This window comes from Chelon labrosus (assembly GCF_963514085.1).
Source record: "Chelon labrosus genome assembly, chromosome: 16".
NCBI classification, from domain to species: Eukaryota; Metazoa; Chordata; class Actinopteri; order Mugiliformes; family Mugilidae; genus Chelon; species Chelon labrosus.
In genome coordinates, this window is record NC_140349.1 from 1,031,892 (window position 1) to 1,053,483 (window position 21,592).

General features: G+C 45.4%; 4 protein-coding genes across 5 annotated transcripts in view; all 4 read right to left on the reverse strand.

Annotated features, from left to right (window-relative positions):
* LOC311501546 (protein MTSS 1-like) overlaps positions 1–8,890 on the reverse strand; it is a 51,027-nt gene extending 42,137 nt beyond the window's left edge. Inside the window, exon 1 of the mRNA XM_084563428.1 lies at positions 8,759–8,890. Within this exon, the coding sequence (XP_084419554.1) occupies positions 8,759–8,830 (72 nt within the window). The 5' untranslated portion in view covers positions 8,831–8,890. The remainder of the gene's footprint in view (positions 1–8,758) is intronic.
* Positions 8,891–12,243: 3,353 nt separating this feature from the next.
* LOC311501742 (uncharacterized protein) lies at positions 12,244–13,632 on the reverse strand. Its single transcript, XM_084563728.1, has 5 exons — positions 13,575–13,632; positions 13,441–13,484; positions 12,817–13,348; positions 12,413–12,744; positions 12,244–12,325 (listed from the first exon to the last, which is right to left on the reverse strand). The coding sequence occupies exons 1-4, from the start codon at positions 13,595–13,597 to the stop codon at positions 12,426–12,428; spliced, it is 918 nt and encodes a 305-aa protein (XP_084419854.1). The 5' UTR covers positions 13,598–13,632; the 3' UTR covers positions 12,244–12,325; positions 12,413–12,425.
* A 1,358-nt stretch (positions 13,633–14,990) lies between these two features.
* Positions 14,991–20,868, reverse strand: LOC311500932 (secretagogin-like; the record flags this gene model as incomplete). Its single annotated transcript, XM_084562570.1, has 13 exons — positions 14,991–15,244; positions 15,429–15,497; positions 15,806–15,865; positions 15,972–16,017; positions 16,910–16,965; positions 17,045–17,122; positions 17,257–17,313; positions 17,522–17,611; positions 17,680–17,775; positions 18,260–18,330; positions 19,192–19,301; positions 19,388–19,412; positions 20,586–20,868. 13 exons carry the CDS (start codon positions 20,866–20,868, stop codon positions 15,119–15,121), a joined length of 1,167 nt encoding a protein of 388 aa, XP_084418696.1. The 3' UTR covers positions 14,991–15,118.
* carmil1 (capping protein regulator and myosin 1 linker 1) overlaps positions 19,517–21,592 on the reverse strand; it is a 30,996-nt gene continuing 28,920 nt past the window's right edge. For both annotated transcript variants that reach the window (XM_084563033.1, XM_084563032.1), the window contains one exon: positions 19,517–21,516. In XM_084563033.1, coding sequence (XP_084419159.1) covers positions 21,401–21,516 — 116 coding nt within the window. In that variant the 3' untranslated portion in view covers positions 19,517–21,400. The remainder of the gene's footprint in view (positions 21,517–21,592) is intronic.

A 21,592-nucleotide genomic window follows, 5' to 3' on the forward strand; every position in this document is an offset into this window, starting at 1 on the left:
AGTGTGTCACCAGGAACGATGGGGGACCAGATCAGATCAGACAGCGTCTCCTGTTATCAGACATGATACAGTTTTATTTTGTCTTTTAATAAAATCTGACATCAAATAAAAAACGTTCTGCAGAAAAAAGGCAAACAAATCCCTACAAATGGAAAGGTTTTCCGCAAAACATAAATTCAGGGCCTCAGATGCAGCGGAGAACCAACAACAGGAGACGGGTCGATACGGCCGATCCATAAGCCCCGCCCACCACAGCCCATCTAGAGGAGGCCAAACCAGCGCCCCAGGCCTTCAGATAAAACACATGCACCGAGGGCTGGGTTAAAGTGGAGCAGCGCTGCATGTGTGTTCAGAAAGGAGGCTGGAGAGTATACACTGATCAGCCACAACATTATGACCACTGACAGGTTAATAACATCAACCATCTTGTGACAGTTCAGTGTTCTGCTGGGAAACGTCTGGACCTGGCATTCATTGGTGTGGATGTTACTTAGACATGTAGCACCCACCTAGACCAGACCAGGCACCCCCACCCCACCTAGACCAGACCAGGCACCCCCACCCCATAGCAATGACACTCCTTGATGGCAGCAGCCATCCCCAGCAGGATGCAGCCTGACACAGACACACACACAAAAACACTTTAGGAACAACTAAAAAAAAACAAAACATGAAGAACAGCACAAGGTGTTGACCTGGCCTCCAGATTCACTAGATCCCAAACTGATCAAGTATCTGTGGGATGATCCACAGAGGCCCCTCCCCTCAAAGGCCCCCCCATCTCTTTGCAGCTGAGTTCTGGGTTCAACACAACGTTCCCAGCCCACTGTCAGCAGGAACCAAAGACGTGGACTGTGTTTCCTTCCAGTAAACGTTTGGGTAAACTCTGCGTTTGAGACACATTTTTTTTTCCTCTCCCATCATCTTAATAACAGGACATCAACGACCAGTGTGGCTGTTAGAGTAGACTATATAACGTACAGACACATCAGTGGTTTCATTCCTTCACTTTGTGTGGAGTCATCCTCAACACTCTTCCTCTCTCTCTCTCTCTCTCTCCACCAGCAGCAGCTGAGCTGGGCGTGTTCAGCCTCCTTCTCTTCTCTCTCTGTGAAGTTAATGCTCAGCGTCATCGCCTGGCTACCGTTGCCACGGTAACGCTGCTGCTGCTGCTGCTGCTGCAGAGGGGCTTCACACAGAGAAGGATTGGTGGGGAAAGGGGAGGGTCACACGTGCATGCATCCCTCACCCAAACACACACAAATCATGATCCTGCGTCACAGAATTGAGCTTTCTTTGTTTCTATCACATTCATATTCAACACCTGGATCTCTGCCTCCTCTGCCTCCTCTCTCCCTCTAACACACACACTCACACCATCTTTCCATCTCTGTCTTTTCTTCTTCCAGCTCTTTATCACTCATTTATCATTCTCCTGTCTGTGACACCGTATATATGTATGTACCTTCATCTCATTACATCCTTCTCTCTCTCTTTCTCTCTCGGACACGCTCGCTGGGGCGAGGGCAGGGTTGCTGCATCCATCAGTCACTGGAGGACATAAATTGTCACCGTGGCAACAGCCGGAGGCGGCGGCAGCAGCAGCAGCAGCAGCAGCAGCAGCAGCAACCTGCTGGTCCTTCAGGAATCCACGGCTCTGTTTGTGGGCTCTGTGAACGACTGGCTTCAAACCAGCCGATCTGCTTGGTGTGCTTTCTGGTTTGGGTTTCTTTGTCGCAGACAAATTTAAATGCACATATATTTGCAGCAGGCCAGGCCTTGAACTGCTCACGTTGTGGCCGGAATCTGGAACATGTTTAGGGAAAATAAACCAGCAAATAAATTGGTTTGACACTTTCTTTGATAAAGGTTAGAGAAGATATGTGACACCAGCTCAGAATGACGACTAAAGGAGAGACACTGCTCACTGCACGTCACTAATGGAAATATAATAAAGGCAGATTTTGCAGATTTTGACCGTTGCAGACTTTTTCTTGACCAGCAGATGCTCTGACGATTTACAGGACACAGTCAAGACGTAATCTTGAAATGAACGGTGGATTTCTGTTCCCTCCAGACAGAGCCAGGCTTGCTGCCCGTATATTTCTATGCTAAGCTAAGCTAACAAGCCGCTGGTGGTAGATCTACCAGAGTGAGCTCAATCTTCTCATGGGACAGTCAGTAAAACTCACACAAAGAAGCAGGTTTTCCAAAACTCTCTCCATTTGGTGCCCATTCTGCTCCTGATCAAAGATGTGCCGAGCCAATCACAAGGTGTGGGGGCGGGGCTTTATGTGGTTAACAGTGGTCATAATTCTGATAAGAGTTAAGTCTGGATGCTCCAGGATAAATCATGCCTGCTACAACTCGTTACAGACCATCTTCTAATTGTTAATGAATAATTATTAAGTGCAGGACTCGATGCAGCTGAATATAAAGTACATCTATGTGTAGAACTAAATGTATTGACTTATATTTAGTGTTTGAACACGCAGCCTCTTCTCAGATGCTGATTTTCTAATTTAACGAGATGCAAATAAAAAAGACAGAAATGCATTTCAGTAACAAGCTCTTCAGTTAAATTGAAGGGATTTGACAGATTTCCCCTGAGTCGATGCCAACAATCACCACAGCACAAAAAAACAAAAAAACAAAGTGACCCATTTGGCCAAAGCACTAAAGTCAATGCAGCAGCTCTGTGCTTGGTGTTTCCATGACGATCTTGGTACAGAAACGCCAGATTCAGCAGAGGAGAGACCAGGACTATTTACTATTTTAGCTCAGAGGTGAATAAAACTTCAGCTCAAGATAAGACGCATTTAGCATTCAGCTAATCATGGCAGCAGTAACTTATATTCTATTTCAGGTCAGTGATGCACGGTGATCGTCGGCATCGTTTAGAATATCTAAAAAGATATCTAGAACAAATACAACTGCACTGGTTTGAGTTTTTAGGAGGACGTTCCCGCTCTGGTTTCTTGGATGTAAACTCAAACCAGTCCAGCTGTCGTTCTTTGAGCTTTGTTTGTAGATGTACCATGACCTGGATGATAACGGTGGCTCCTCACAGACTTTAGATGAGTTCTCAGATGTTTTGTGGGTGGATTCATGTTTGCAGCGCTCTGACTCCCTTCAAAGTCCCTTTGTAAAAACTGTCGACTCATATCCACGAGAACTCCAGATCAAACTGATTGTTTCCAACTAGTTCAGAGACATGAAAAGGTAAAATGGAAAAAGAGAATTCATAAATATTGAGCTATGATTCTTGGGCTGTCAGTCTCTCTCCGGTTCATCCATTCATCTTTGTACAACCCGTCCTGGTAGGGTCTCAGTGGTCAAAGACATCAGCGCAGACCGTTTGCAGCCACAGGCATGTCATGATGCTCATGTTATATCATTAAAACCACCAATTGTTTCAAGAGTTAAAACCCATTTGCAGTTTAATCATTTAATCACTTTTATGTCATTTATCTAACAAGAAATATCAACCATTCTCTGGTCACCGATTCTCAAATGTGGAGACTGACTTCTGTTTTGTGTTTCTGCAAATTCAATATTTCTGGATTTGGAAGATTGATCGAACAAAACAAGATCTGAAGATGTCAGTAATGTTAATATTTGGTGGATGAAGCCTCAGACTTTGCCTCCATGAAACTGGTAGAGGAGGCCTGCATGTTGTCTCTAGCCTGTTAAGGCCAGACGTAAGGCTTATTTAAGGTACTGCGGTAACTGTAACCTACGTATGTAGTCTACGCCGCTGTGTAGTCATTTGTGTTAAAACTCCACCCAGTCAGGTTCATTGTTGTTTCTACTTCCTGCTTCACTTTCAATAATGATGACTGAAACTTTCGCCGAAATTCTGCGAAAGTCGTACAAATGTTTCTATCCCCGAACCTCCTCAGTTAACCTTTCCTCCATGTGTTCCATCTTTATTGATCCAAAACAAGTAATTAAAAAATTATTATAATAATAATAATTAAAAAATTGTGGAGATGTAGAAGCAGCCAGAAATACAAAAGCAGAAACATGCTACTACCAAGCGGACCAATCACAGCTGTTGTGGTTTGCGTCGCCATGAAGCGTAGTTACATTTCTAGTGAGGTGCACATCAGGCTACGGCGTTATGGTCTGACGCAGAAGCCTAAACTGCCAAGAGTCTTGTCACGCACCATTTGGATTTTACTACGGGGCGTGTTTCAACCAATATCTGCAACAGTTGGATCGTCCTTGAACTAATCTGAGCCATGTTGCTGTTGCTACGTCGCTGTTACTCCTCTGTCCATCATCACATCAAGCCTCGTCCCCAAACAATCCGATTGGGCAGTCCATTCTTTGCTGGAGTAGAATCAGTTCCAGTCCAACTTTCCAAAATGCAAAGTTTGAAGGCAAAGAGGTTCCTCTGGCTGCCAGGCTAGCTCTCTTGTGGATTTTCCAGGCTCTGGTTGCCGAGGAAACGCCCCTTGTATATTTCCGAGCATTACGTTAAAATATAGCTGGTTTCTGGACGGAGCTAGATCTCACTGTATGTCTGCTATTAATAACATAATCAGTCCCCAACAGAGCAGATCCAGAACATCTTTCCACCTCAATAACATTGTCTTGGTGGAAGTTTGTTTGGCTTCAGACCATGTTTCCTGACTCTCTTCCAGCCCCGCATCAAACCACAACCTGTCATCTTCACCAAAGAGACGAGTTACCAACAGCTCAGCACTGAACGGCAGACCAGCTGGTCCAGTAAGGGTACGATATTTTCCTTCTGCAGTGGAGGAGCCCAGACCAGAGCTGGCCTCGTCTGCAGGTCACAGCACTGATCTGAAGGCTCAGCAGCTACAGCTATGATTCATTTCAGTGTCTGTTCAACAGGGCAAACCCGATAGATGACGCGTCTGAGGCCAGATGTGAAGCTAAAGCAGCTCTCAGAATAAGAGGATGAGTCGCTTCCTCCTCCTCCTCCTCCTCCGGGGTACAACACGGAGATCGGTTCCACTTAAACGGATCAACGGCAGCGCATCAATGTAAGCAGCTCCATGATGCCAGACATGCTCACGTTTCTACAGAACATTTGAATGCGAGGGGATGAATGAAGTGAGAAGGAGCTACGCTGCACGATTTAATCAAAACCAGGGCAGGAGGTCAGCCTCATACGAGAGCAGCTACATGGAGCAGCTAGTCGGAGGAAAAACCAGGACTAGTGGATACGAGCAGTTAATATTAAAGTATGTGCTCTTGTCTCTTTATCATTTTTATAAAATATTGCATTCACCAGCTGCATGCTGTGGGCCCCAAACTATTTTTAATAATTGAATAAAGAGCAACAAGCCAAGAAGCTATGTACAGAGCTGGCCTCTACCTGAACCGTGCTGATCAGATGGTCTACAGTTTATTCCTTCTGGATCACTGCTGATTCTATGCGCTGGCCTGATGTAAAAGCCGCCAACAGAGGTCTAACTCGTGGCAATGGTGCAGGACTAGAGACACAGATGCTGGATACAGACCAAAATTGGCTTAGTGAGGAGTCACGGCCTTGACACAAGCTCCTAAAGTCTAATTTAGTCCTTTTTAACAATGTATGTTCAAAGAAAATCCAAACAAAGAAGAACTTCTGGTACAAAAGCCTCTCATGTTGCAGGATATTCAGTTCCTGCAGTGGAAACGACGCCAACGGTGCAGGACACACAACCAAAACTAGGGTCACAGATAGGGATGCCCCAATCAGATTTAAATGATCGGATCGATATCCCGCTTCAGCCTAGTCTGATGCCGTATTCCTAAAGATTCTTAGCGCAAAGAGTTGATCCTAGTGGCCAAACTCTAAGAAAATTCTTAGACTCGTGATGGTTTTTAAGAATTTCTCCTCAAAGTTAAGAGCAGATATTTCCCCATACCTGCTTCTTGTCTTGTAGTGATGACTTGGGGCCAAATCTATGTCTTAAAGACTTTTCTTCTCATTGACCAGTTGATCCAGGAGCAAACACTCTTCCTCTGTCCAGTTGGGTTTCCTACTTCATTTCTTCTCCACTGCTGTTTGGTTTGTAGAAGATTTGAACACCAACCAACACTGCTTCTTCTAGGCCGGTTAGCAATCACAGAAACTGATCTGACGCCCCCTTCTAGGCCCATTATCACCAACAGTGTATTTTTATCTAGCTTTTAGGATCAACCAATCACAGCGGGGTCAACTACACCTCCTCCTAAGATCAGAGTTTCAGTTCTCTGAGAATGTTCTGGAATCACTCCTGAGCTAAGACTCCTTGATAGAAATGTTTAGACTAAGTTAGGAGCTCTCTGAGAGGATTCTAGGAATCTTCAGGAACACGAGCCCTGAACTTTTGTAGTTTTCTATTTTAGGAATCAAAAGCTGCTAATTCCAAACAGCAAATAAAAATGTCAGTCAGTGCTATTTTTAGCCTTTTCCCCAAACAAAGAAGAACTCCTGGTCCTAAAGCCTCACAGCAGGTCGCAGGATCTTTGGTTCCTCGTATTGTTTCACATCTCAGATCTGCATCATGAAGCCGGCGGCTGTGACGCTGCACACAGAGGAGCCTCCACCCACACATGTTTACAGCTACAGAGGGAAACCTGCGTCTGACTGTCTGCGAGTCACAAGCATGAATTAAACATCAGGCATCAGACGGCCCTTTATTTCATTATCATACTCCAGTCAGCAACTACAGAGGAAGAGGAGACTCAGATCTGTTTTGGCTGCACTGCTGATGATGATGATGATGTCGGTGATATTATTGACTATGATACACAAGCATGACAGCACAACCCGTCAGAATAAAGAAGGATCGGCAAGAGAAGAGGAGCAGAAAGACGACAGTAGAGAGGAGGTGGAAGGAAAAAGGAGAGCAGAGAAGAGGATGAGGAGGTGTGGAGCACTGGGGGAGGAGGACGAGGGGGGAGGAGGAGGGTGTGGCAGATTTCCCAAACCTCCCCCTCCCCTCTGTGAAGTACACCTGTTAGAAACCACCTGTCTGTTATTACGTCACCATGGCAACGGCCACGCACACACCCATAAACTAAACCTCACCTTGAGATCTACAACCAGGCCTCCACCCCCACCTCACCCTGCCCCCCGGCCCCCTATACCACACCTACACCATCATAAACAGCTCCTCCAGCTTCTGGACATCAAAATCCCTCCAACCAACCAACCAATGACGTCTAGGACTACTGTTTAGCACCACGTTAAGCCCCGCCCCCCAAACAATCTGACTAGACCAGCAGATCTTTGCAGGAGTAGAATCAGTTCCTAGCGGGGAGACTCCACACCAGGTTTCTGTAGGCCAGGATGTTGCCTGCATGTCTTTTTTTCCAGGTTGCCACTCCTCATGTGTGTTCAAGAGTTCTTCATAACTTCTGATTTTGATATAAATGACATGATGTGAACTAACTTAACTCCAGCAGAGACTGGTTTCAGTGTCATATATCAGTTTGCTGCCAGATAATGACTCATAACAGCGTCTGTGTTTACATGGACACTAGTAAAACAGTTATTATCAGAGCAGACCGGTCTGATCAGAGGCAGTCTTTAATAATCTGATTCATTGTCTCTGCTCCACGTGGAGTAAACATCCGGTTGAGGAGTTTCCAGGATGAACAGAAACATGGAGGCAGAAAAACTAGATGAACCAAGATGGAATCAATGTGGACAGAGACGATGGAGACAATGTGGAGACATCTTGGTCGTCTCTAGTCAAGACTCTAGACATTCAGGACTAGAGGAGGAAGAACCATCCATCCATTATCTATTACAGCTCATCCTTAGAGGGGTGTGGAGGGGGTGGAGTTATGATGTGATGTTTGATGTTTCTGATCACATCATTTCATTTAGTCTCCATGGAAACAGCTCATCTCTGATCAGAACGATTGATCAGGTTGAAGACATACTGGACATGATGTCATCTTGTGTTATATCTTACATAAAAACACGACTTAGAATTTATTCCCTTTCATTTGGGGGTGATTTATAAATCAGAGCTGACCCAGACTGAATATGGGTCAGCTTTTAGTGGAGCTGAAGACAACACCAAATCACCAGCGGATTATTCTCTAGTTTCCAGCGACAATATTCAAAATGCTCATGCTCATGTCATTTAACACTCTACTAATAAGTCCTTTCACCTTCATTTATCTCCCAAATACTCTTAATAAATCAAATAATCATTTTCCCTGGAAGCCAGAGCAGAATCCTCCTGTTTCATAAAACCAACAGTCCAAAATATTCCATTTAGCATCACATAGGATGAAGACAAGCAAGAATTTCTCACATTTTAGAAGAAGCTGGAACTGACTATTTTGATATATTCCTTTGTAAAATGTGCAACTGTGTGAAACAAAACATGCATCTGTCATTAGAGGCAACATCCTGCTCATAATGTAAAGCTTCTGATGGGAGGACACTGAGCAAACTGTCCCATAATGTGTTTTAATGTCTGCAGCTGTGTCTGGTTACCTGGATGAAGCTGCTTTATGCTTATGCTTTCTTTCTTTTCTTTTTTTTGCAGAAAGCTGCAGGCGTTCAGATCCACAGCCTCCTCCTCCTCCTCCACCTCCTCCTCCTCCTCCTCCACCCTCCCGGATCATTAGAAAATTAATGAAGCGACAGCCGCTTGTTTTCTGGTTTCTCTGTGCAACAGGGTCTGGTGAGCAGAGCCCTGCAGGACGCGGAGCAGCCGCCCTGCCCGTTTCATTCACAAGAAACACTGATTTCAATCGCACGTCCACATTCAACACTCCTGCTCCTCCGCCTTACCTTCATGTCTCCTATGACGGTCTGGAAGAGCCCCCCCAGCGCGCTGCACTCCCTCTCCATCACCGTCTCCATCTTCAGCTGCGCCAACGGAAATGACAAGCGGTACTCTCAGTGGGAGCTCCTGGAGTCCATAAATGAGACAGAAACGGCACAAAGACGGGGCTCGGTGGTGGTGGTGGTGGCGGTGGTGGTGGTGGTGAAAAGGCTCAGAGTCGCGCCGCAGGGTTTCCCCGGCTGATGGAGAGCAGAGGGCGGGCAGCAGGAGCAGCAGCAGGGCCGGTTAGTGTCCACCCAGAGCGGGTCAGTCCCATGTCTGCAGGGGGAGAAGAGGCATGTTGGAGCGGAGGACGCCGACAGGAGCAACTTTACGCACCGAGCTGCGCCACTGAAGGTGACGAGGGCCGGGAGCGCGCACGGGAGCTAGGGGACGCGCGTCAGCAAGGCCCCGCCCCTTCAGACCTGGAAGGTTTTTTCTTAATGGAGAAAGAGAGAGAGAGAGAGAGAGAGAGAGAGAGAGAGAGAGAGAGAGAGAGAGAGAGAGAGAGAGAAAATAATCAGAAAAACTACCGACAAAGTTACACTCGAGAGTTTTAAAATCTTGTCATTTTACTCTTTTTACATTTATCTAATGACATGTTGTTTCTTGTCATATCTGAAAAAGTAAAGATTTAAGATTTATTTTTACTTTACCACCAGTTTAATGACAGTCTGCTCTAAAACATGTTGATTTCAGTCATTAATACATGTTTTCCTTCAACATCCAACCCCATAAAATACAAACCAGTTGACTTGAGGACACCTGCCTAACTGTACATTTAAACGCTCCACTAAGTGTTTTCTGCTGTAAGTCAGAGGCTTGGCTGTCAGTCTCAGAGAGTAACAGCTGATCTCTCTCATTTTTTAAACCTACATCGCCACCTAGTGACTATTTACTGAACTATGTGGACGAGGTGGAACGGCTGAGGCTGAGGAGAGAAGGTGGACAAAAAAAAAAGGTTATTCAGTTAAGTCATCTCCTACATGTGTTTCCTGGAGTTTCAATAAATGTCCAGGAGGCCGACACCGTCTCCACTAATCTTCGTGCGAGTGTCTCTGACCTGGAACTCTGGGTTTCTGACCTGCAGAGCTGCATCTGTGCTCCTCGGCCTCATCGACCTCATAGTTATCCATTCCTACCTGGAGGCATGTTTCTCCAACCTGCCTGCTCAGGTGTGCTTCTGTTCTTGCATGACCTCCTCCATGTCTACATCATGTGGATTGTGCGTTAGAAGGAACTAAAATGAATGAGAAAAAGACAGAATCCTTTTTTTTTAGTTTTTATTGAGAAGTGTGAAAGCTGTTGAAGTAAATCACACAGCTCAGTCAGACTGTCAGTTTACAGTAGGTTTGACCTTAAACTGATCATTTCTGGATTATTTCACATGTACATGTGGTGTTACTTCTCCTCTGAGACTCCATCTGTTGGTAACATCCTGTAAGATTAGAACAAGTCAAATACTGTCCTGCACCAGCCTTCCTTATCTTTGCAAAGATTTGCCCACCATCAGCTTTAGGGAACTTCACGTTCCTTGGAGGACATCTAACAGTAAAACTGAGAGAAACAATGCAAAATGGACTGCTTAATATGTACACGCAATATAAACCCATGCACACTGAAAGACATGAAATGACAATGAAGAGCCCCAAAAGAAACGGAAGCTGAACATAAAAAGGCCACGAAGGAACCGAATGATGACGACAAACACTGCAATGATCTTCACATGGGAGGGGCTGAAAGATCTGTGGTGGATAACGGGAGATAAATCAAACTAAAGACAAATAAATGCTGCGTGTTACGACCTGATTGAAGGGCCACAGCCAAAATAAAAGGTTTACGTGAAGCTTTTTGTATTTTAAAGGCAGCTGAAGAACAGTGGGTTCTCTCAGGATGTTAAATCCACACCTGGCCAGGTGGAGCTAGTTGAGGCAATCAAGCTCGTGCATGAGGCAGAACGACACCTGCAAGGCCAGTGGGGGAGCAGAGGAGGTTCCGCCTTCTGCAACCATCTTCCAACGATGGGAAGTTTTCTCTTTGCTGAGAGCCGGCTCTTTTGCCACAGCTCCCAAATGGCTCTTTAGTTAGTGTAGGTTATAGTCCAATATTTTAGCCCAACACAGCAAATACATATTGCATTCAATGTTGAACAAAACACTGCAACCAAAAACAGAACTCATTAAACAAACACTTCCTTTACAGGTGTCACTCATAACTGTGGCTCGTAAGCCACAGCATCTATCCCCCCTCTGATTCCACATAATGGTACGAGTCCTCACTTGTTAATGGCCACATGGCATGCCCATCAAAAAAGGGTTCTCCCCCCGTCCTCACCCGAGCAGAGATGGATGAGCAAAAGGGAAAAAAAAAAGTGGAGAGCTGGCTCTAACTCGATGGGCATCAACTCTTAGATTCACTACCCAGCATGGACTCTTAGAGCCGGCTCTTTCGCGCATGACAAATCGCTAACGTCTTCCAGAATGTGCAAGAACGAATGCACCCCCGCATGAGGATTACACATACAAGACAAATCTGTACAAAGAGGAGCACAACAGCCCCCAAAAGTCAATGACAGACAACCCCCTGCATAATAGTGTCCACTATGGCAGCTGAGAGGGAATCCAGGGGACATTTAGCCCTACACCAAAGCGTTGATGGTCGCAGGGAAACAGCGGGGGCCCGACCAGCTCAGAGAAACATCTGGGGTCAGATGGTGAAGCTGGCAGAGCTCCAAACAGTCAAAGCTGTGTCGTTTTAACCACAGAGACTCGCTGCCTAATGACAGGGAGCAACAACACACTGACACTCAGCGCAAAAAAAAAAAAACAAGCACTCTGTCATTATCCACCTACCCCCTAAAAAAAAAAAAAAAAACTAATAACAGCTATCAGAGACAGAAAAGGGGGAGAAACACAGCAAAGAACTGGGAGGAATCTAAAAAGACAAGGAGATGGAGACTGGTGCCCTGCAGCTTCTAATACCTCGTTTATGTTTTTATGTGTACATCAGCAACTCATATTTAATGAGCTGTTAATCAACCCCATCGAGGCCTGATGCAGCTGTTGGTCATACAGTTTCCAGAACAATAAGTTCTTTTCAAGGCTGAGAAAAGCAGTGACAATTACTGCAGGTTTGAAAACCGTTACCCAAGTAGTTTTTACAGCAGCTTGCTCCAAATGATCAGGGGGAATTAAACCCAAGACAAATAGGTAGCAGCAGGGTAGATCAGAACACAGTGCAGCAGTTACTTTCAAACAGTAATTTATGAACTGTATAGACTTGCCGTTTTGACTCTGACATCCTTCTAATTACCCCCCTCCCCCCAGTAGTAGCCCCCTGCTTGGCAGAGTGCCTCAGTCTCCAGTTGGTTCATTCTGGTATCAATAAAAACCCAAGAGTCAGTGAAGTTCCAGTGTTAACATTAATATCTGCAAATGAAATAGACGGGGAGTGTAGTTTCTTTGACTTTATTCAATCTCTGAACAAGTGATGCCTCCCCTGGTCCAACCGCTTCCACAGATGAGGTCAGGAACCTGAGAACAGAAACACTATTAAGTATCAAACATTAACCTTTGTCATGGAACTTGATAAAATCTGTAAATGTCTGAAGTTCCGTCTACTTGGTTGGGACATTCAGGGTTGACGACGTCTGTCAGACGCAGGTGCCATTAGCCGCCACCTGCGATAGGACCTGGGTGCCATCGGCGCTGGTCTAGAACTTCTTGGATTGGCATTTTGTTGATTTGGGTCCAGTGCAAAGTCCCACATCCCATCTTTGCTTTGGAGGTAGCTTGGCTGCTGCTGGGGCTTGGCAGGGTACCTCGGCTGCTGCTGGGGCTGGGGTTGAGGCCAGGGCTTGGCCGGGTACCTTGGCTGCTGCTGGGGCTGGGGCTGAGGCTGGGGCTTGGCCGGGTACCTCGGCTGCTGTTGGGGCTGGGGCTTGGCCGGGTACCTCGGCTGCTGCTGGGGCTGGGGCTGGGGCTGGGGCTGGGGCTGGGGCTGAGGGTGGGGCTTGGCCGGGTACCTCGGCTGCTGCTGGGGCTTGGCCGGGTACCTCGGCTGCTGCTGGGGCTGGGGCTGAGGGTGGGGCTTGGCCGGGTACCTCGGCTGCTGCTGGGGCTGGGGCTGGGGCTGAGGGTGGGGCTTGGCCAGGTACCTCGGCTGCTGCTGGGGCTGGGGCTGGGGCTTGGCCGGGTAGCTCATCTCAATTGGTGGACTTGAAACAATAGCCGGCTGAAACTTCTTTCCATTCTGGGGTAAAGAAAAGTCCCACATGCCAGCTTTGGTCTGGAGGACACCTGCATTTGTTTGATCGTAGATCACTTGTGGAGGTTTTCTGGTCTTTGGAGATATCAGTGACCTCGGCCTGTACCTAGAAACACTTCCTAAAGGACTGTAACTATCTGGTCGTTTACCATAAAAACCAGGTCCACGTTCTGTATCTACAGAGTCGCTTAGTTGTGCAAAACCCGCTCGGGCAGAAGCAGGCTGATCGTCGTGAGCCATATCAAAGTAAGGTTTAATGCCACTGGAGCCTCCACCTCTGTAGCTCCGAGCTAGAAACACAACCAGAGAAGGCCATTTTAATGATTTACATTTTAAAGACGCTACTAAATGAAAGTGTAGACTGTGCAGTGTAAATGCTCACCATTTACATGTTGCCAAAAGGCCAACAGTGAGAGCAGCAGCACCCTGAAAATGATTAGATAACGAATAAATGAATCAAACCAGACTGGTGGAGCAACAGGTAAAAAAAAAAAAAAAACAAACAGAGACAATTACCTCCCAAAGAATCCAGACACCATTCTTCAGTCACCTAACAACAAAATATGGAAGAAACTATTGCAGGCAGACCACAGTGATCCTTTTTAAGTGCAGAGTCAACCAATCACATCGCACACAGGGTTCATGTCACTCTACCTGGGCAGGTGTTTGCACTTTGGCTAATAACTGAGAAGCTCTTTGTTTTCCCTGCAGTCCTAATAGAAAAGTGAATTTTCCTGTCTGCCTCCTGTGGTGTTTGACTTTTATTTGTTGAGATGTCAACGACCCAAACACACAACAGAGGCTGCATTTGACTCTGTTTATTCTGTTTCCTCTATGGTCAATGTGAACTATTTCTGCTGCTCCTTTCTCTGCATCTCTTCCACGTTATCATTTTGGAGCCTCGTATATCTATTTAACATGTGAACTTGAGCATACGTGGTCTTCAAACAGTTACACCTGAAGGAAATCACAGTGATTTTCATTTCCAATGTCCAGACGTTTTTGGAGCCAGTCCCAAGTAGACGTGAGGACCTGCATTTTTCTTCGCCCCCACATGCTTAACGTGAAGACGCATTACCACGGTTACCATTGCAGAGTCATGTCACCTGCAGGAGTTCTCAGACGACACTGCAATCATTTGGTGTATCAGGAATGGACAGGAGCAGGAGGACAAGAATCTGGTGAACAACTTGGTCTCATTGTGCAGATTCTGATCAATGCAGCTAAAACCAAGGAGATGATAGTGGATCTCTGGAGGTCCAGGCCTCACCTGCAGCCTGTAACCATCAACAGTGGAGTGTGTAGAGGTGGTTCAGACCTATAAGTACCTGGGTCTACATCTGGATCACAAACTGGACTGGTGGGCTAACATAGACTCAGTCTCTATGTCCTCAGGAGGCTGAGGTGGTTTAATATCTGCAGGAAGCTGCTGGACATGTCCTACCAGACTATCGTTTCCAGTGTCCTCTTCTACGCTGTGGTGTCCTGGGGAGACAGCACTAAGAAGAAGGACACCTCACGGCTGGACAAGCTGATCCAGAAGGAGGACTCTGTGGTAGGAACAGAGCTGGAGTCCCTGACATCTGATGAAAGGACCTTGAACTAACTCTGGTCCATCATGAACAATGTCCACCACCCTCTACATTTATCTTTAAATAAAAGAATTCATCCTTCGTATTGAGTCAGAGGAGGATGAATCATTTTACTGTTTTGAAAATAGTTTATTAGCACATCACAAAGAAGCAGCAGCATGCCATGCAGTCATGAACAAACACCACCGTCATGAGACACTATCCAGAGGTTTCATTTTTCTGCTCTAAAGTTATCATGCTGACACAGATCCACGTCTAATGCACACCATGTTCCCTGACAGAAGAATGTGTACACAATCCTGGGAACAGGAGTTAAAAGATATCAATACAGGAACTTCATTAACACGAGGGATTCTGGATGAGACGAGGAATCAATCCTGTGTGAACAGAGAGGTTAGATGATACGGTGGGGTGGACAGAGACGGAGGAAGGAGGCGTGAAGACGGAAAGGAAGCCACTCGTCCACAGTTAGCTGAGCTTGAGGCCGAGGCAGAGAGCCAGCTCGTTCTTCTGGATCTTTCCGTCTCCGTTGATGTCACAGTGACCCATCAGGGCTTTCCTGAACTTGTCCAGGTCTGTTCCACTGATGCTGGGCTGTGGGTGGGTTGCAGAAAGGTCAGAGGTCAGAGGGCGATAGCTGTGTTATCTGTAGTGGATTAAAATGCGTGGTGTCTGAATGATTAATAATTAAAAAGGAAGCTCAGGTTTAGACCACATTGTTTGAATCCTTTTAGTTTGGTTTAATTGTAGACACTTGAAGAACGGAAAAGAGTTTTACCTTCACCAGCTCCATCATGTCCTTCACAAATCCATCCACCTCAGGACCCTCCAGCTCACCTGTCTTACTCTACGCACAGCAGATGGCAAAAAGACCAAAAGAGTTAAAAGAGTTAAATAATAAACGAGCACATTTCCTGGGATACAGACAGATATACTGAACACACATGGTTTTCTAATGAGAACAACAGAGGAAAATCACAACACAAGCCCAAGACGTTTGTTTTCCGTACTCATAATATTCTCCCACAGACATGTAAACCAGCAAATAGCTCGCATCTGATCATTGTCATGGATATTTGATCTAATGCAGCGCTGTCCAGCACTGTCAAATACAATTAGTCCTCACTGATAACGAGCAGATAGATGTGAACTTACAACGTCATAGTGAGCAAAGATCTTCTCAAAGTCCCTCTTTCTGTCCTCCTGGCTGCAGGCCTGAGACCACCGTGAAACCCAGACACGTTAGCACTTTGAAAGTCTACAAAAGACTCATGTGCAAACAGATGAAAGCATGGACCAAACCCAAGCCCTTCAAACTTACATCCATCTTAAACTTCAGCAGGAAGTTTTCTTTCAGGGCCAAAATTCTAGGGGAAGAAAATCAAATGTTAAACAGATGTCACAGAAACTCATGCAGGGTTTCTTCAGTGTTCAAATGTATTTCAAATGACTTTAAAAAAGAACTTCTTAATGCTTCAGAGAGTGTACTTCAATCCATTTTTCCCCCGGCATAGCAAAGAATAATGGAAAGAAAAATATTAAATGACACTTTTTTCAGTTTCTTCCTGCTGCAGCTAAAAAATAATTCCTAGTAAGAAGCAAAATAACCACAAAGAGACTCACAGGGATAATAAAATATGCAAAACGGACATGAGGATACACAGAATAATTACACAGGCACTCACAACAAATATAAACGTTAAAGAAAAATGTCCACTGTAGATAAGCAAGCAGCAAAGGTTTAAAGTGATCCTGCAAAACAACCACAATGGATGCAACGTCCAAAGAGACACATGCTGTGATCTTAAAAGATGCAAACCAAACACAAAGAGACTCAGGGCAACTACAAAGAGACTTAAAACGATCAAGAGAGCGACCACAGTGCATGCAAAACGACCACAAAGAGACTCAAAGGTACAAGTAGATATGCAAAACGAGCACAAGGATGCACAGACTTACAACAAACTTAAAATTATCAGAAAATGCTCACAATAGATATGCAAGCAGTAAAATGAAATGGGTAGACGTGATTCAGACCCTACAGGTTAAAACTGATCATGCAAAGAGATTCAAAACAACCACAACAGCTGCAAAACTGTCCAAAAGACACAAGGATACACAGAATAATGACACAGAGACGATGCTAAGACTATCAATAAATGTCCACAAGGGCTATGCAGGCATCAAAACCAAAGGCTCTAGGCTCACTGGCCTTTCACGATCCTCCCCCCGGGCCACATGACCCCACACCAACAGTACCTGGCCAGGTCGTTCAGATCCAGTCGGCCATCTTTGTTCTTGTCAAACATCTTCATCTACGAGGAGAAGAAAAGTCAGAGTGAAGGAGTGAACACCTCTGAACACCTTGAACGTCCCGCGCCGGCCGCCTCTCACCATGGTGTCAGTGTACTCCTCCAGCTTTTCAGGGGTGACAGACTTCCTGTGTTGGACGAAGAGGTCCTGGAGGAAGCCCTGGAGGGAGACAAAAAATGGACAATCACACTTTTATGAGATATTTTTGGAAAATAAAACAGGATCAGGGAGCAGATAATATACAAACTGCTTTCTTTTCATGGTAAAATCATTATCTTTAACTGAGCCGTTACCTTGAGCTCGATGGCTGAGATGTAGCCGCTGCTGTCGGTGTCGTAGTTTCTCCAGATCTGGAATAAAAAATAAAAACAACATGTCAAATAAAGTTTTTTTTCATTATTTCAAATGGATGGAAACGTTCCTTGGGAGATGAGGAACATTTCTGTGCACACGTGTTCATCATGCATGTCCTTCAGGGAGACGTCTGCAGCAGCCACCAGGACTTTTAATCTCTTTATTTCATGCCTTCATCATTAGCAGCTGACCTTTGACCCTCACCCTCATAAACTCCACGCTGTTGTTCAGCGGCGTCTCGCGGCGGAACAGGAGCAGGAAGTTCTCCTCCTCGGGAAGCATCACGGTGGCCAGCTGGAACGAGACACTGTTAGATGCACTGAATCTGTACGGGACAGTTAGTGACGAGGACGTCTTGGTACCTCCTGGATCTGCAGCCGTCCGTCAGACGTGGCGTCACACGCAGACATGAATCTTTCTCTCAGTCTTCTGATTCTGTCCTCAGTTATGTCCTCCCTCTGTAAACGTAAAGGTCATGTAATGGACGTTGGGCGGCTGGTCATGTGCTGGGTATCTGTGTTCATTTATTATCCCTGGTTTATAGTCTAAAATGTTTTGCAGCTGCAGAAAAATTAAATACCGCATAGAATGAGAACTAATAAAAATAATAATACCTAACTAATCTACTACTGGAACACTAACTGCTGCCAGTGTCAGTAAATAAAGAAATAAATCATATACAGTATTTTATATAAAGCACCTTCAAGTTTGACAATAACAACAAGGCTACACTGTAAAACACAACCATTTGTTTTTAGTTTTTTTTTTCAGTGAATAATTTCTGTCTTTAGTGCCCCCTAGTGGCAGCTTTTTAAAAAGACACTGGGTCTGAGACAGAGGCTGCACTGAAACACTCATTATGTTCTAACAGAATCACAGTGGCATGAGCTAACACTGAGCTAACGCTGAGCTAACGCTGAGCTAATGCTGAACTAACTTTACCTTCATCCCAAGTTTTTGCAGCATGTGTTTGAAGAAGGCGTCCAGCTCGTGTCCCTCGATGTAGCCGAGATCTGGAACACACATCCAGATGGATGGATGGATGGATGGATGGATGGATGGATGGATGGATGGATGGATGGATGGATGGATGGATGGATGGATGGATAGATAGATAGATAGATAGATAGATAGATAGATAGATAGATAGATAGATAGATAGATAACAGTTGCAGCAGCAATGTACAGACACTCAGCGTACCATACATAACATATAACAAAAAATAGATAGAACAATAAAAAACTAGAATAAAAAAATTAAAAATCTACATACACAAGATTTACAAGAATAATAAAATTATTGAATATTAGAAAATTAAATGAATTCACAACCATGTACTAAATGTTCCAATAATATATCTTTATATTTTATACTCCATTTTGTTGTGCTTCTGACAGAGCAGCAGCCAATCAAAAGCCAGTATTTTACTTCATTTTATTTTATTTTGGTGTTTTGGACAAATGTCGTTGGTCTTTTTTTATTTTTATTTTGAATCCAGTTATATGTTTTATTGCCTTTTCAGGGGAGATAAAGTGTGGGAATGATGACGTTTACTTCTATTCTGTCAGCCTCTAATCGTTGATTTAATCTGTTCTATTAGTTTAGTTCATGATGAAGTGTTTGTTACAGGAAGAGACAGAAAGTGAACATCTGCAGGAATCCTGATAACCGCTTTAATGTCTCTTTTTAAAAGGTTCAAAACACCTAACAGACTAGAGGAAATCTGAAGTTTAAATGTGAGTAATAAAATCTTCACTGATGATTAACTATAGTTAGTTAAATGGATTCCTATAAGAACATGTGGCTGGATCCTGAAGAAGCCTCACATCCAGCTACAGGTCGTCTCTGAGCTCACACTTCGTCCTCTTCTTACCGTGTTTATCAAAATGTTGCCAGATCTGTAAGAAACCTGCAGCGTCCAGGTTGTCCAAGGCGCTGGAGACCAGTCCGATGAAAACGAGGTGGGTGGTGGTGGGGGGGCGACTAACAATAAAAAAAAAAATAAAAAAATCACAGACAGAGAGACGATGTGTTCTTCACTGAGATCAAATAAAATCTGCTCAGATGACTTCACCCGCTGGCGTCTCCTGAGATCTGAGACCAAAGAGAGACGGGACTGCTGGTGTATTATGAAGGGAGGGAGGGGTGAGAGACAGACACAGAGACACAGAGAGAGAGAGAGAGAGGGAGAGAGGGGGTGACCAGTAAAACCGGATTTATTGATATAAACAAACAAATACAGAAACATTTGACAGCTTACTGACTTAAAAAGAATATACTTCTTTTAAAAAATATCCTCCCAGTAAAATGAAGACCGTCACCAAGTTTTTAAAGAAATCATTTCTCTGCTCATGATACAATATAGTATTTAACTCCGACATGAAAACCCCATTTATTCGACAGGCAGGAGCCTCAAACAAACATTAGTTCATCCAGTATTTACACTGATACGTGATCCGACGGTAAGTGCAGCGGTACGGTCTCTAACAGGGCGTGTCATGGTGAGCATACAGCAGCAGCGACAGTAACACAACAAACAAAGAGAGGACACGTCCAAAGGTCCTCAGCGACTCACACAACAAGAAAGAAACACAAGATTCAGCTGCAGGTGTTGAGTCTGGGGAAAAGAAATGATCTCGATGCTTAAATTAAACCTCAACGAGTTCAACCACGGAGGAAGTCCTGCTTTTCATTTGGATATAACAAATACAATGTTCAGATTTGGAGCTTTTTATAATATATATATATCTTTTGTTACATCATGCTCATGTTAGTTTGAGAAGCAGCTGTGAAAAGCTGCCGGCTGGACGAGCTGAGGCTGAAGACGAGGCACTGGTTCAGATAGATCTCTGAAAATAAACCTGTAAATATCTCCACCTTTCTGAGCCACGTATACGTTCCTACTCATTCTGTAGACTTTACCTGAACGTCTTTAGCTTCAACTGTCCTCACTGTGCCTCGTTTCAAGGTAAACACTAAAGGAAGTGAGCTGAAATGGGAACAAGAGGGATTCAAACCTGGAAGATCTGAACCAAGAACCCAGAAGGACGTGTTTTAAATCAGAGGCTACTGGTGAGGAGGGATGTGAAATGTGATGGACACCAGTCTGCGGACGTAAACCCTCCTAGCAGCAGAATGTGTCACGATATGCAGATTTGAGTGAAAGCTGGAGGCAACGCCGTGCTCCGTCACTGCTGCACTGAAATGAAACAGCATCATCAGGATGTATGGTGTCAAAAATAGAAGAATTGAAACTTTTGGTCATACGAGCTGAGAGCGAGCTGAGGGCGAGCTGAGGGCGAGCTGAGGGCGAGCTGAGGGCGAGCTGAGGGCGAGCTGAGGGCGTGCTGAGGGCGAGCTGAGGGCGAGCTGAGGGCGTGCTGAGGGCGAGCTGAGGGCGAGCTGAGGGCGTGCTGAGGGCGAGCTGAGGGCGTGCTGAGGGCGAGCTGAGGGCGAGCTGAGGGCGTGCTGAGGGCGTGCTGAGGGCGAGCTGAGGGCGAGCTGAGGGCGTGCTGAGGGCGAGCTGAGGGCGTGCTGAGGGCGTGCTCATCTTCTGAACGAGTTTCTCTGCAGCACGCTGCTTCTGATCAGCTTTGATGAAGAGCGAGTGTTTGCAGGATAAAAGATAAAACACTCCAGATGTGGCGCTGGCTGGCAGAGCTCACTGAAGGACCAGCCACAGTTCACCTGCACAACAGACATGAAACCAAATCTGACCCTACAATTAAAAAAAACAACAACTCATTCTCTGCAGTGCTTTGGACTAAATGTGTTTCTTTTATAGCTGGTCATGTTTATCTAGGCAGACTCCAGATAAAACCCATCTGGCCGGCTCTTTATGGTCCTCCTAGACCTGTTGACAGAGACAGTAATGGATCGGCGTCCGACAGCTGGGACCGATCCAAGATCCGCAGCTCAACGGATAACAGCAAAAATAAAACCTTACAGCGTTCACGTCTCTTATAAGAACTGTAGAAGAAGTAAAAGTGAAGCAGCGCTGGTGCCTCTGCACGTCATTAAAGTAGTTTTCCGTGATGGACGTATGGAGAGCGAGTTAAGAGGCCGTGAACATCTCGTTGGGCTCAGAGAGAAGAAGCCTCGTCACCAGACTCCTCCTCCGATTTGTCGTCAGCGGTCGGAGCTGGAGTCTCTTCCTGAGCCGGACCGAGGTCTGGGTCGGCCTCAGACGGAGGCCTCACTGCAGAGAGAGGAGATCAAGACACAAGACAGAGGATGAGGACAGTACGTAGGGAGGACAGCCTCCAGCAGGGTTA